At 42.9% G+C, this 15725-nt stretch overlaps 1 protein-coding gene across 5 annotated transcripts in view; it reads left to right on the top strand.

Moving 5' to 3' along the window:
• DNM3 (dynamin 3) overlaps positions 1-15725 on the top strand; it is a 735481-nt gene that overhangs the window by 706214 nt on the left and 13542 nt on the right. Inside the window, exon 21 of one of the 5 annotated variants that reach the window (XM_049881211.1) lies at positions 614-5093. The exons of the other annotated variants lie outside the window; for them this stretch is intronic. Within the exon in view, the coding sequence (XP_049737168.1) occupies positions 614-632 (19 nt within the window). The 3' untranslated portion in view covers positions 633-5093. Of the gene's footprint in view, positions 1-613; positions 5094-15725 lie in introns of those variants that run through there. 5 annotated transcript variants of the gene reach the window in all.

Below are 15725 nucleotides of genomic sequence, written 5' to 3'. Positions count from 1 at the left end.
CCCACATGACCAAAAAAAAATTGAAAAATGGAACAACTTTCTTTTAACCACCCTTGTCCACCAAGTCTGATGATATCATTTTAAAAAATGGCAAAAAATCACCAAGGGGTTTGGCCTCTACTCGAGCTCATCTAGATGGCAGAAACACAGGGTGGAAACTGAGAAGAGCTTCATCCCAAGTCTCTGGGGAGCCATGTGGTAAGCCTGATGCCCTGTTCTACCTGCACAGTCCCATCAGCGTCAGGACCATCCCAGGGCCTCCTACCTGGGCCCAGCCTGGCTCACGCGGTTTCCATGACATTACACGAGCGTCTTACCCCAATCCCACATTCTCAGTCATTTCTTCTGAAATCAACCACCCCCAAACACATATAAGCCCCTCTACGTAAAGAGACAATTAACGCACCCTTTTTTTTTTCTCTCTCTCTCTCTTTTCAGAGATAAAACCACTTGGTTCTCCTTATAATTTACTTTAATCCTGTCTTAAGTGTTTGAGCTTGATGGCCTGCAATGTTTTATCTCTTTTACTTAAATTCTGTGTTGATGTCATTTACAATGAGTATAGAATTCCTTTCACTTAGGGATAAGGTCTCCTTGTTTTGTTTCTTTCCAGCCAGTCCCCCAAATTTTGAGTAAGGACAAACCCACGGTTGTTATGAGTGTGTCATTGCATCCCTAACATCAAGGTTTGGTGCCATGAAGGATGAAGCTGCAGAGCCTTGAAGCCGTGGGCTAAGGGTGTATGGACGATTGAGCAACTGCTGTGACCAGCCTGCGTCTGCCGCCCCTCGGCCACGCGCTGGACGCTCCCTGGCTCCCTCCCTCCCGCAGCTCTCTCAGATTGTGACTTCTTTTAGACACTGAGTGTCGCTTGGACCACTGATGAATTCTTCTTGTAATTTCTGCTCTCAGCCTTGAGCTTTCTATTCCACTAGCTATCCTCCCCCTTTCAAGAACAAATAAATTTGTAATTAGGTATTCTGATATTCAGGGAATGTTTTTTTTTTTTTAGCAACTGGATTTCAAAGTCAAGCAAAGATTTTTAAGAGTATAATTGCCAAGAATCAAAACAAATTGAGGATTTTCTTTCTGATTCTTGATATTTTCAGCGCTTCACCAGGCTAGTGTGTGACAGAATTTGTGACTGAGACCCCAGATGCAGTTAACAGTTTGTTGCAGGTTTAAAATGAGCTGTCATGACGCTTAATGTACTTCAAGGAAAACAGAAATTCAGTCACATGCTGTTTACTAAAGAAAGTGTCCAGTTGAACTTAAGCCCCTCAGTTAAATATCCCATCAAAAGCCTCATTAGAACTCCATTATGGTTCTGGTTGTAACGTAGTATTTCACTGAGGTGAATCCGTGGTTAACGTCAAAGTTTCTCATTCTTCGGGTCTTGGTTTCAATCTGGTTTAAGTGAAAGTAAAATTAGTTTGGTGGTTTCCTCCTTGGGTCTAGCAAGCTGTAGCCTACTTGACACAAACATCCCCACCCTCCCACAGTAGAGAATGACTGGCAGTTTGTTTAGGCGAGGCCTGGGAACAGAACTGCCAGCGTTCCTAAGGTCAGAATCAATCCGGGAGCTTTGCAGATGCATCAGGTAGACTTCAGATTGTCTTTCAGGTTTCTGTGTATCCCTGACTTTGCCAAACATCCAATGTCGGATGGAAAAGAAAAAAGGGAAGGGTGGGGGGGTCCAGGTCAGGCAAGATGGGAGCAACGTAAATGCAGACGGCCGGCCGGCAGCAGTAAACGTAACAGGCTCCGCTTTAGCCCCGTGGAAGCCGGCCTTCGGCTAACCAAGTACAACTGCATCCATGTCCCGTGACAAATAATATCAAATAGCTGGGTCGTTGTTCTCTTTGGGGCTCTGCATTTCTGCTGTCGAAGGGAAAGCCGCTTCAAGTTTCGGGGTACCCAGCCCTGCCCTGGGCTTCACCTGAGCAATAGACAGCCGAGACGGGAGTCTGGCAGGGGGGCCGCTGGCCAGTGAAAAAGGCACAAACGGTTATTATTCTTCCTGTGGCCATCCAGCAGCAAATTGTCACCAGCTGGAATCTGCTGAACGTTCCTATATAAAAGTTGGTGTCAGCTCAAAGACAAGAAAAAAAATTCTCCCCATTGTAAGCAGACAGCTCTGTAGACACACACAGGCTAGCACTTGGATTTCATCACCGCCCCCTGTGGTCCCTCACTGTGAGCAAAGACTTCACGTGTAGACGGTTACCGTCAGGTGATGGGTCAGGGCACACCCTGAGTCAGGGCTCGGTCACCTCTAGATCTCGTCCAGGCACCAAATGCAAGAATGGGCTGCCGGAGTGTCCTCCTTTCCCTCTGACTTATCAGTTACAGGAAAGATGAGAAGCAAAAGTTAAGTCACGCTTAAGGCTTTAGCCTATGACAGCCAGGACCTTCACAAAGAAAATGTAAATATTGCATCTTTCACTCAGGGCGTGCCTTAAATGCTTATCTCGGGCAATGAGAGAAAGGAGTTAAGGATTTAGCTGAGGGTTTGGTGGCTTTTGTCTGCTTATCGTAACTGCATTGCTGCTCAGATGTAGAATTCTGAAACGCCCGACACTGAAGTCCTTTAGCTTATTCGTGCCAACATACTGTAAGCATTGTCAGGGGAGCCTCTGCCTCTAAACACATATTTACACCCTTCAGTTGCCAGATGAAATCCATCTGGCTTACCAAACATTGTTGCCAAAAGCATATGACACTTTAGGTTCTGGCCAAGGTTTTAGAAAGCGGGGTGGGGGCAGTGTTGGAAGGGAGAATGTGCAGGCGTGAGTCAGGATTGTAGCAAAATTCCTAATTACTCATAATCAGTGGCAAGGCCATTACTCAGAGACAGAGGGTTCTCAGGCTTCACGAAGTCAGCATTGTCCGCGTGAGGAGTCGTTTTAAACACTGAAAAATAGGACAAGGTGTCAATATTCTTGCTGATCTTGTGGGAACCCCGGGAATGTGCAAGATTAATATGAAATTGAGAAATAAACTGCATTTCTTCCCTTCTCTTCTGGTGAATCCACATGCATGTTGTGGCCACAGTATTAGTGTTTAGATGAAGTCCAGGTCACATGGCAACTCTCTACACAGGCCAGAGTCTAAACCCACAGTTAGCAAGTGCCCTAATTTCTTGAATGATTTTGGAACTATTCCCATCGGCACTAGCAAATGTCCACTCCTATTTTCCAGTCAAGCAGCCCTGGTGGCACAGTGGTTAAGTGCTCAGCTGCTAACCGAAAGATCTGTGGTTCGAACCCACCAGCCACTGAGAGAGAAAGATGTGGCAGTCTGCTTCCATAAAGATTACAGCCTAGGAAACCCTGTGGGGCAGTTCTACTCTGTCCTGCAGGGTTGCTATGAGTCAGAATTGTGGTAAAATTCTTAATTACTCATAATCTGTGGCAAGGCAGTTACTCAGAGAATTCTAAATCTTCCTGAAGTCGAACATTTTTCCCCACTGGGAGTTCAATGCTGAAAAATAAGAGACAGTGTAAATACTCTTCTTGCTGATCTTAGGGGAACCCAGAATAATATGAAATTCAGAAATAAGCTCCGTGTCTTACCCTCTTTTTGGCGGAAGGGATAATGGCAAGTTACAAGGGCTGTGAACCAACTTAAAGGGAGATTAAGTTAAAGACCTGAATCACCACCACCGAGACAGACCATCACACCAGCATCCCCAAGCATCTCTGGCGGTTTTGAAAACTAAGCAGAGGTGAGGCAGTGCAAGGAGACCCTAGGTGGCTTTGCATAGGATCTGGGCTATTATCAATGGAAAAGACCTTATTTTATAATCCAGTAGCCCAGTTGCCTCACACCGTGTGAATACCACCTGTATTTGGTTTCAGATTTTCATGAGGCATCATCAACTAAATGTATTTTCAGCCTGTTTACTTAAATCAGTAACACTCATTTGAGGTATGTTGTTTATCTCAAAAGATCAGTACACATCCTCCTTCATGTACACTGAGACCTCTTAGGAAAGCAGGAGAAGAAAACGATTTTTGAAATCATGTTGAAACTCAGAGTCAGTACCATGTGTATTTTTTTAAGTTTATATTAGGATTATTCTCAAAGCCAATTTTAAGAGTGAATGAAATTTTTCCCTCAAGGAAATCTACCCTTAGGATTGTGCTCAAGGGCCTTCGCCAAGTAAGTCTGCACCGCAAGACCACCATTCATGGAGGAAAAGCTACAAAAACTCATGGCACCATCTGCTTATTTTTAAAACAACTAGAATTCCTTTTTGGTTGTCAGTAGTGTTGGAAAATATTTTAATAACTAAAAGAATAAAACTTCACATGAGGCAAATTCTACCTTAATTATTGCCTCTTGGGGTGGAAAATTAAGGAAATGTCAGTGTATGTACTAACTGGAAAACCCACTGCAGTAACCTCCCTCCACACACCTAGATCTAAAGTCAGAATAAAACCCATGTTCTGCATGTCATTTGAGTTAAAGCAAACTTGTAGTCTTAGCTCTAATAACAGTAGCATCCAGGTACTCAGGACTAAAATTAGTGGACCAGAAATATCCCCCTGATTCATCCATCAATAGGCTTTGATGAATTTACTTAAATGCACCACAGTTCCATTTATGAATCTGTAATGACGGCTGTTGATACGGTGGCCTGATTTGTTTTCATGTTCAAACACTCCACATCACCTCATCGCCACCTCAATACTTGGAAACTATATGGTGTATCGAAAACTCATCTTAAAGCACATTAAAAAAAAAAATTACCTTTGAGTAAATATGTTGAAATATTGGTTCTCGTCTTTCCTTAAAAAGTTGATGTATGATTGATTACGTCTTATAGATTTCCTTCGTTTTTCTGTCCCCACCTCCTCCAACCCAGGCCCTTTCTCACCATGTGGCTGTTTAATATATATTGTTCACTCAGGCCCCTAGGTGACCGAACAATGCACAGGGCGGTCATGCCAATAACCATGGCTACAGTAGTGTTCCAAAGTCCCCTCCCTGAAGAGCAAGAACTTTCAGCAAAATATATTTGAGGGTCACACAGAATCTGTGCAATTTAGAAATACTTTCCTAGTCTCCGCAGATTGTTCATAGTTTTCAGTTAAAATGTTATTTTTTTATCATTAAAGTTTGCAATTCTAATTTTTTCTATGAGTTTCAGATCACTTATTAAATGCAAGTGCATTTTGCCATGTGAAAATGTATAGGTGTAATATTTTTAATAGCGAAGGCTCAGCAAGTAATGTCCCGTTAGAAAAGCAAACTTTTAGAAATCCCCCCCTCACGGCTTTCTCACCGTACCCCCGCTCCGTACCCCCGTCCCTGTGACTCCCCTTGTCTCTCAGCGGGGCCCTACACCTTTAATTACTTATGTCAGACACCTGCCTTCTCACAGTGCTTGGCAGGCTAGCAGGATGAAGTCATGATCAGAAGAAAATGTTCCGGTTCTTTAGCATCACCCATGGACATCGCTATTCCAAACAGTTCTTTGAGGATGAGAACTCAGCTGCCTTGGGATCCCTTGGCCTAGTGTTCTCTAGGAGTGTGGAGGGACAAAACTGTAACCTTTCTTGATCCCTTCTAGAATAATCAAAATATAGATGGTATCTGCCTCTGCCTGGTCTTTCAGTGTTGTTTGTTACTGGTTAGACGTAAGTGGGAATGGAGGCCGTTCATTTATGAACGTTTCGGGTGTACTTTCCCTGAATCCAGCCGTCTTTTAAGCACAGGCTCCTCTGGTCCTACGGCAGTGTTTTCCTGAGAGCATATTTTGTAGCCTATTTCTCCTGGATGATGGCAGTTTTTGTAAGACGGATGCCTAGAAGACATATGGTTTTCATAGATTTTTCCGTCTAGACTAGCTTTATTTAGTGACTTTTGGTCTGAATTGGTCTAGTTAAAGTTTCTGTAGGAGCTTGTATAAAAATTTTAAATGTGGGCATACCATTAAGGTGTAAAACAAAAAGTTTGACTTCTTACTGGCGAGAGATTAAAAGGAGTTGGTTGAAAATTTCCTTCAGGTTAAGTAATTTTGATCATCGTGGGTTCCACCCCCACAGCGCCGTCCAGGATGGAAGCCTTGCCCTAAAGCTCCGGTGACTGTTAAACTCATATAAGCCTCGGTGTTTTCCTGAGTGAATTCTTTGTGTCCCGGTTGGTGTGTGCATGTTAGAAAGCTCCAACTCTTTCTGCAGACTCTTTATATGGCCCAGGAGAGATGTGATTCCTTACGCTTTTAGCACCAATTTTTACAAACCCAGCATTTTCTCTCATTTTAAAAAAGAGTCCCCATTATGTTCTAAGAACTATCCATGTGGGATCAAAGTGACAACAGCAACTCGAAAGATGAGATAGGAACCTTAGGGGGCAGTGGTTTATGTTAATGAGGGAGGAGGGTGAGAATGGGTGCCCAACTTGAAAGCTGTAATCAATGTCACTACGTTGTACATGTAGAAACTGTTGAATTGGTGTACACTTTGTGTGTATATGCCCAACAGCAACGAAATAAACAAAATTCAGAGGAAAAATCAAAAGGTGTGGGGGGGGCGGTTTAGAGGTAACAGTGGAATTGAAAATAATGCTCCAGGCAGAGGGAGCAGTGCATGAAGTGTGGTGTTCATTCATATTATAGCGGAGTTTTTTCATTTGTCTGAATAAGGTACAAATAAGTAGACAGGCAGAAATCTGTAAAGAAAGATTGGGCCTAGAGGATATTAGAAGCAAGGCTGCCAGCTTGGAATTAAATCAGCAAGCCGTCAGAAATCGCAGGCTGTTTATGAGAGGGTGAGTGACGTGGTTATGGCTTCTCTTCAGAGCAGTCACCTGGTAGCTGTGATGGGCTGTAGAACTGGGGGGCTTCAGGGCCACTGCAGTCATCTGAGGCCTGAACAGACAAAGGGAGCAGGGATGGATGGGAGAATGATGGCGGAGGGAGAATGACTCTGTAACTTACTGGGAGAGACGAGGCAAAGACCGTAGAAGAACTGAGCCGCAGGGAAGGAGTTGATTATGGGAAATTGGGACATCAAAGAAGGAACAAAATTAGTCAAGGAGAGGGATTTCATGGGTTCAGTTTTAGGTATCTGAATTTTGAGGTATTGTTGGGCCAATGTCAATGTGTGGTTCTGGTGAGACAATACCACTAAGAATGCACATTTGGGAGTTTTCTGCAGGAAGGTGATAATTGAAGCCCAGGGAGAAGATGCTTTTCTGAAGAAAGCAGAGAAAGAGGAAAGAGGACCCAGGCCAGGAGCCTACAGAATATTTCCTCTGGGGCTGGGGAGGGGGGATGAGTAGGAGAAGGGAGGGGAATCAGCAAAGGAAATGGCACAGTAGTCACCCAAGAAGTGAGAGGGGAACCAAGAGACCACGGGCAAGTTTAAGGGAAGGGGTGATATCATGACTTCACAGTGGTACAAATTTGTCCTTACCAGGATGAAATGCCTCATCAGCCACCCCCAAAATCACACAAGGCAGTCACAGAACAACGTGGCCCCATTCTTACAGTCTTTTGTTGAAACTCAGACATTTAGGGTTTTCCTTGACAATTTAAGAAGTAGGTGGACTCTGATATATTTTCACCCAATGTAAGTTCTTATTCTTCATAGATGAAACTATGCCCTCCAAATCTATATTTTTATTCTCCAAATGAATTATTGGCCACTTAAAATCCTATGCTTAAGTATAAGAATGTAAAGGAGGGACATGGCCTTAAAGTAGGGTTTAAATGTGTGCTACACAGTCCTCTTTTTCAGAACCTGAGGAGTCCCGTTTCATTTGGAGTAACAAACTCTCTTTTATGTAATAATATTTGTTATTTGTGTCGATTCGAAAGTATAGCAATTGTTCATTATGAAAAATTTTAATAAAACAGAGAAAAGCATGAAGAAGAAATACAATCCACCCCAAATTCTACCACCCAGAAATAATTTCTGTTTATATTTGGTTTCTATTATTCCAGTCTTTTTGTTGTTGTTGTTGTCTATTCCCTTACATACTGTTTTGGAAAAATCTTTGTGCGTGTTTTTAGAAAACTGGCCTATTATTAAATCTTGTTTTGTAATCTAAATCTTTCCTTAACAATACATTTTGAATGGTACGTCAGAAAGATAGCATAGAAATATCTAATACATACAAAAATTTTTTTAAGAGTCCCGACAAGCCACGGAGTAAGGGAGAGTGAACCATAGGAATTCCCGAGTGCCTTCAGCCAACAGTGAAAATTCACTTTTAAAACGCAGTCAAAGATTCATTCGAAAACACTATCACACTTTAAGAGGGAAAGAATAACTTCTCGACTTGCCTATAAATCAGCCTTTTCCTCCCCTTTTTAAGAGCTGACACCACAAATCTGGGCCCAGTTTAATGCCTCCGAACCAGGAGATGGCAGGAGGGAGAAAACGTGGACCCTGCCCCCTCCACCAGTACCATCACTTGGCTTTGCACGAAGCGTTTAATTGGACTTGGTCAAACATCTGCTCACTGACAGGGCAGCTTGCAGAGCACACTGCCTCTCTTGTTTGTTTTTCTGTTTGTATTTCTCCGTTTGCTTTGAAACTTTGTTTTTGACATTTGAGCGCTAAGACATGTTAGAGCTCCCCCTGCTGAAATTTTTTTTAAATCACTGGGCTCATAATTAGGAAACAGTAACTCTTTGTCTCCATTTTACCAGTTGGACTGATAGAAGTGACCAGAAAGATACCAGGTGGTGCTTTTTAAACTGGCCTCTTAATTCAGCAGGTATCATGAACAGGCAGAAATGAGGTGTGGGTACAACACAGGTCCTCTCTAAGTCAAACTCCTCATGATCACTTTTTGTTTTAAAAAGAAATGGACAGTAAACTTTTTTTTTATCAGTGTTTCTAATTTCCTATTTCCCCTCTCTGAGGTAAATATATACCCACATCCTGGTCACTACCCATGCCTGAAAAGTTCTTGCTCTCTCAAAAAGGGGTATAAAAGCCTTTCCATCTTCCCAAAGCAGAAATGAATTTTACAGTTTTATACGCAGATTTGAAGTCTTGCCTTTTCCCTCCCTATCCTTGATTCTGTTTCTTCTTCTCCTTGACTTTATGATGACAAAGGAATGTACACCTTAGGGTATGAGTTTGCCTCTCACTCTGGTTGGCAGCTAGTTCTCAGCACCTCCTTCCCACCCTCTCTTTTTTCCATTTCCTCTCCTGCTTGGCCCAGCTGGCAGCAGTCTGCCTCCCCATCTCCCCTGTGCCTGGGGTGGGAGTGAGGGGAAACAGAGAAAGAAGAGGCCAGAAGCATAGAAGAGGGTCACAAATCGTTTTACTTCATCCACCATCAACAGATAGGTGAAGTTTCTACAGAATGTAAGCTCTTGGAGGTCACCTTGGGAATTTCCCAAACAGGAAGGGAGAGAGGGTCGGAGGGAGGGAGGAAGAAGGGAGGGTAGGAAGAAAGAAGGAGGGAAGGAGGAGGGGGAGGGAGAGAGGGAGGGAAGGATGGAAGGAGGGAGGGAGGGAAGGATGGAAGGAGGGAGGGAGGGAAGGATGGAAGGAGGGAGGGAGGGAAGGATGGAAGGAGGGAGGAGGAAGGGAGGGAAGGATGGAAGGAGGAGGGAGCAGAGAGAGGGAAGGGAGGGAGAGAGGGACAAAGGAGGGAGGAAGAGAAAGAGGGAGGGAGGAGGGAGAAAGGAAGGAGGAGGGAAGGAGCAAGGAGGGGAGAGAGGAAAGGAGGGAGGGAGAGAGGGAAGAAGGAAGGAGGAAGAGAAAGAGGGAGGGAGGAGGGAGAAAGGAAGGAGGAGGGAAGGAGCAAGGAGGGGAGAGAGGAAAGGAGGGAGGGAGAGAGGGAAGAAGGAAGGAGGAAGAGACGGAGGGAGGAGGAAGGAAGGAGGGGAAAGAGGGAGGAAGGAGGGAAGGAAGGAGGAGGAGGAGGGAGGGAGGAATCATTAGAAAGGACTGCCTAGCTTTGTTCAGTAGCCATGTGCTTGTAAGTCTTTTTTAAAATATCACCTCCTTTCTCTGTGTGTAGTTTTGTCAACACTGTATTCCTCTTACCTTCTGCTTCTGTGTGTCTCTTTTAGTTGGTTCCTCTCCCCATCTTACCCGTTGTTAATGACAGAGTGCAGGGGCCAAAATATTACAAAACTAATCTGAAAAGTAATGCTTTTCAGACATCAAATTTAATACAGACAAAAATCCTCTAAGATATCCAGTTTATAAATTAAGGTTTGGGGCAAACAAGTAGTTTTGGTGCTTGTGATAAAGAACGACACTTGGTTTCTCAAACAGACAGTACCTTTTCTAGCTTTCTTTCCTTTGCACATACTATTTCCTGTTCCTGAAGTGCCAGTCCCCGCAACCTTTCTGGAAGTCCTTCTAATCCCCCAGCCTCCTTCCACCTCCAGGTCAGGTGTCCCCAAAAGCCCTTGAGCACAGTCCTGTCACAGCACTCCTCTTCTTCCTGTCTTTGTTTGCTTGCCTCTCTCCCCAGCTAGACTAGAAACTCCTTAGGAGCAGTGAGGGACTGTCTTCCTTTCTGCATCCTGACTCTTGATACAGTGCCTGGCACATAAGCCGGGCTTACTGAGGGGATGAAAGGATACAAAATGAGGTGCTTGCAATGCTTAATCAAAATTAGCTTATGAATTAGTCCAATGTTTAGTGTATTTTAAGAGCCACTTAAAACACAAACACCCCTTCTCTTGTTCTGTTCTATTGAAAACCTTGCCAGAGTGAATGCTGTCATAAACTTCTTGCAGACTGTAAACCGAGCAGAGTTCATCAGGGCAAATAAATCATCCTTTAAACTCCCTTTTTGCCGCAACTACGGAAGTGGGCACGTCTGTACCATCCCTTTGGGTAAAATCCAAGTTAGATATTTAAGACAACGTAAAGAAAGTGTGACAAAGTAGATTATATTACCATTTATCTCAGAGGCTAGTTTATACAGGATATTATATGTTTGTGTGTATCACAGATAAAAATTGGGGACTCTTTTTCTTCTTATGTTCGTATATCAGATTTCATGAATTGATTCATACTTTCCCAGTGACATAGATTATAAAATTATGGGTTCATTTTCACAGGGGAAAGAAATGTTGGCTCTAATATACAACAAGAATCACATTAGAGAATTCCTTAAACCTTTTAAATGACTCCAAGTCCTATGTTCTTTCCAACATTTACTGTAAACTGTTCTTGGACAATATTGGCTCACTTTTCCTAAAGCTGAAAAGGCCAAAATATGCTGGATAGCATCGTATAGTATTTTTGACGAGAAATTAGAAAATATCTTCCATGTGGACAAAGTCATGACTGTTAAAGGATTTTTCTCAAGTTAGCCTCATACCTTCTAGTTATCCAAAATCTGCTTATCGAATGGATACTCAAAATAAGAAGCAAACCACAAACACAGTGTTGAAATGTATAATACCGTGTCCCACAATCTGTTCTCTCAGGGCAGACGTTCACAAGAGGAAGGAAAGGTCCTGGATCAGAAGGAGCTGCCTTTCCATTCCACCTAGAAGGGCACTCTGAGTCAATCCACTGATTCCTACTTACCGAAGTACTAGTTGGGACACTCCCCTCTCTTGGTGTTGGGACAGCAATACATTGTCTTAGTCACCTAGTGTTGCTATAACAGAAATACCACAAGTGGATGGCTTTAACAAACAGAAATGTATTTTCTCACAGTTTAGGAGACTAGAAGTCCAAATTCAGGGTACTAGCTTTAGCAGAAGGCTTTCTGTCTCTGTGGGCTCTAGAGGAAGGTCCTTAGCTTTTGCTCCTGGGTACTCTTCGTGTGGCTTGGCATCTCTCTTCTCCTATCTCTGCTCTGCTCTCTTGTTTAATCTCTTTTATATCTCAAAAGAGATTGACTCAAGAGAAACCCTACATTAATCCTTCCTCGTTAACATAACAAAGACAACCCATCTCCAAATAGGTTTATAACTATAGGCATAGAGATTAAGATTTAGAACACATATTTTTAGGGGACATAATTCAATCTATAACAGAAGTACAAGGAGTAATCTCTGTTCACAGGAAGTTCATAATGTAGTTCAGATGATAAGATATGCATGCCTCAGACCTTGAAAAATGATGCAAGGATTAAAGAAGGTCATGGAGAAGCAAGGCATTTGAGTTCCTAGGGTGGAGATGCAGTATGGTACACCCTACCCAAGCTGATGCCTCCAGAACCATGTTTGCCTGGAGCAGCTCCAGAGACAAGTGGTTCTGCAGAGTCCCCTTTGGGAAGTATTCTTTGCAATTCCAGAAAACTCAGCAGTTTTCATTTTCTTTTGTTTTCTAAGAAATTTGTCAGATATAGCCAAAAGAAAGGAGGCACCAGCAGATGAAACCCTTCATTTTTTTGGACCTAGTTCATCAATAAAGTAAAAAAGTTGGGCAAGTTGATATCAGATTCTAGTCACCCTTAGAAACCTGGGGTCTATAACTCTCCACGTTCCTAGATGGAGTTATGTATAAATTGAATTTTTGAGAGTTATACAGTGAAACCTGTGAGAGCCAGAACTCAACAGGACTGCCTTGCTTTTCCAGGTCTCACAAGTTTTCCGCCTTTGGCAGGGTGCAGACACCACTTTTCTCTTGCTCTCTATTTAGTGGAAAATATTTGAATTTTTCTTCTCTGACAGGTTTCCACCTTACCCAGGTTCTGGCTTCTGCAGGTTTTACTGTGTTTGAGCTGTGGTACGAAAGGAAACCCTGGTGGTATAGTGGTTAAGTGCTACGGCTGCTAACCAAAAGGTCAGCAGTTTGAATCCGACAGGCGCTCCATGGATACTCTGTCCTATAGGGTCGCTATGAGTCGGAATCCACTCCAGGGCAGTGGGTTTGGTTTTTTTGGTGGTATGAAAGGAGACTCTTCTATGTCATTTTTATGCAAATAACTCCCCCCAGGGCAGTTACCTCTGCTAGAAATGCCAATCTTTGTATATAGCTTTTAAGCATTTTCCTTTTTATTTGGTTAACTTTTAGGTTGGACTTCAGTCCTACTCTTTCTAAATATGAGAATTTGGGATGGAGGTTTAAAGATACTCATTTTCTATACTTCCTTCCATTTTCATAAGCAAACAAAAGCATCCTCGAGCAAGTGCTTGTCAGTAATAACTAATATAAGAAGACCGCTCTAGTATCAGGCCTCGCTCTCTACAACAAGCCCAAACTGATTCGACCAGTGTGTAAGTCTAACTCCCAAAGACATCAAACTATTTTGACAACCATTTCTTCTTCCTTCCTAGGACTTTTCTCAGCACTTTTTCTCTTTTTGCTCTTACTTTATCTGTCAAATGAACTGACGTGCTAATAAAGTCAGGTCAAAAATCATTTATTATGCTTCAGAGCAGTGGTTCTCAAAGCCCAATCCCAGGACCAGCAACATCATCATCGCCTAAGAACTTTTTAGAAACGTACCAACCCATTCGAAATGCTGTGTGTGGGGCTCTGCAATCCGTGTTTAACAAGCCCTCCAGAGGATTCCAGTGCTCCCTCCAGTGTGAGAATCACCGCCTCAGAACATGCCAACAGGACTGCCTAACTGAAAGAGCCCAGAGCTGGGGGTCACCAGATCTTGGTGTAAGCATAGGGAAGGAAGGAGACTGAGCTCATAGCCCAGTCTGGCTCACACTTTTGCAGTCAGATAATCCCCACTTCCCATCCTGAGGGGGAACGAAGGCAGGGGCTGAAAGACCAGGCCATTTCAGTCATTGGTGTTCCACTAACCAGAAGCAAGAAGCTAGAGGAGAGGCAGTTCCCACCTCACCGCATGCACCGCCTGCCGATGCCCCAAAGCAGTTTGCCCCATTTGGGTCTTCCCTGGCCCCTGTTAAGAACAGCCTCCCAGGGTGAACACTCAGAGCCAGCTGATCCAAAGAAGAGCAGATAAAATTTTAATTCTTCCATTTTTAGAAGAGAATAAGATGAGGCAACAAATAATGCATTTTTCTCTCTTATCAGTGAAACCAGCTTCTCCCCCACAATGCCACCCACCCTGCATGAGCATTTGCCTGTCTTACAAAACTTGTCATTGTCTAAAATACTGTAAACGGGCCATCCCTGAAGCTACAAATACAACTTCGAGTCTTACATTGTTCCCTTTGATTTGGAAGCAGAAGCATGGCTCTTCTGTCTTAGCCATAAACCGCCCACACACAACACAGGGTTTCAATAAACACTGAAGTAAAGCAAGATGGTCCATTTCAGTATAGCGGGTTACTTAATGAAGCCCATCACTAAACAACATAGCTGAGGGAAATCTGGTACAAAACAAACAACTTTGCCTTGCTCAAAACACTCTCATGAAATCAATGTCTTTGGAAACCCTTTGAATGGTTGGGAACTGGACCAATGAAACGAACCTCACCGGTAAACCTTAAATGCTTTTCTGGTGTTGAAGTTGGCACATGCCTTAGCATTGCTTATTAAGAAAATTCACCCTGAACAACTTAGTGTTCCTCTTGAATCGCTTTCTGATAGCATTGTATATATAGATTACTGGGGTTTTTATTGTTTTAGAAAGAAAATAATACTCATTTCTTGTAGGAGGGTGGGAGGTTCTTATGGCCTGAACTATTTTAGGATTTTTAATTATGAAGCAACTACATATATCGTTTACTTTAACCTGAAACTGGAAATATTTTAAATATGTCATAATTATTTTGAGAGAAGATGATGGAAATGCTGTCTTTTATTCTTAGGTCACTAATTCACCAAACAGGTACACAGTGCCTATTCAATGCAAGGCCCTAGGGACACCCTTAAAGACAAAATCAATAGTTTCTCCAAACTTATTTATCTGATAAATAAAAAAGCACTCTGATCCAGAGATCATGCTAAGTTCTGGGCTACTCTGGTGAGCAAGACAAGCAAAAGCCTGGTGTATAGCAGGAACTTAGTTCTGGTCTTCGGCCTTTGCCTTCTTTCTGCAGTTGCCTATTCTTGCCCCCTTGTCCCATCAGCAGGGACCAAGGTTTGGGGAGGAGATTTATGAAACTTCCTGCACCCATCAGAGTATTTAAATCTTCCTGTTCTCTGTCCTCACCATTGGCCTCTTTCCTTCAGATCTCATCACTTACTTTTCAGAGTCTGTCACCTCTTGTTATATCCTGCATCCTCTAATGACTTCCAGGTTTTATACGCAGCAGTTAAAATCATATTTTCTCCTGTTTTGGTTTTGACCACATTACTACGTTCTCAAACTTCTCAGAATATATTTGCAGAGTCCGAGTTATGGAATTTAAGTTTTCCACTTAAAACAGGGTGCTTTATGGAAATTTTTTGGTTTTATGGTATGTAATAGTTTACATCTTTGTCCTCTTGCACTCCTCCTCCACTCTGAATTGAATCCAGTTCTCTGCAATCATGCAGCATGCTGCAGTCCACGCAGTAGATGCTGAATAGTAATGCATGTGGTACGTAACCAGAAGGCACCACACAGGTCATCTCGCCTGAGTTCCCTGTAGCAGAGATGAGGAAACTGAAGCTTGGAGGAATTGAGTGGATTAATGATTGTATAAATTGACAGTTGGAGCTAGAATCCACATCTTTTGACTTCTGGTCCAGGACTCTCTCTATATAAGCATGCTGCTGCCATCAAATATAAGCCTCTGACAGATGCCTCAAAAGTGTTGTATTTCTGGCCTCATTAGACCTGCTTGCCCTGACCTGGGCTAGACTCTAACCTGGTTAAACACCTTTGTTTAGGCACTTTTCAAGCATTCATTTGTTTGATCATTACTCAAT

This window comes from Elephas maximus, chromosome 3 (genome assembly GCF_024166365.1).
Source record: "Elephas maximus indicus isolate mEleMax1 chromosome 3, mEleMax1 primary haplotype, whole genome shotgun sequence".
NCBI classification, from domain to species: domain Eukaryota; kingdom Metazoa; phylum Chordata; class Mammalia; order Proboscidea; family Elephantidae; genus Elephas; species Elephas maximus.
Note: the sequence above shows the minus strand (reverse complement) of the source record. Positions and strands in the feature narration are given on the sequence as shown.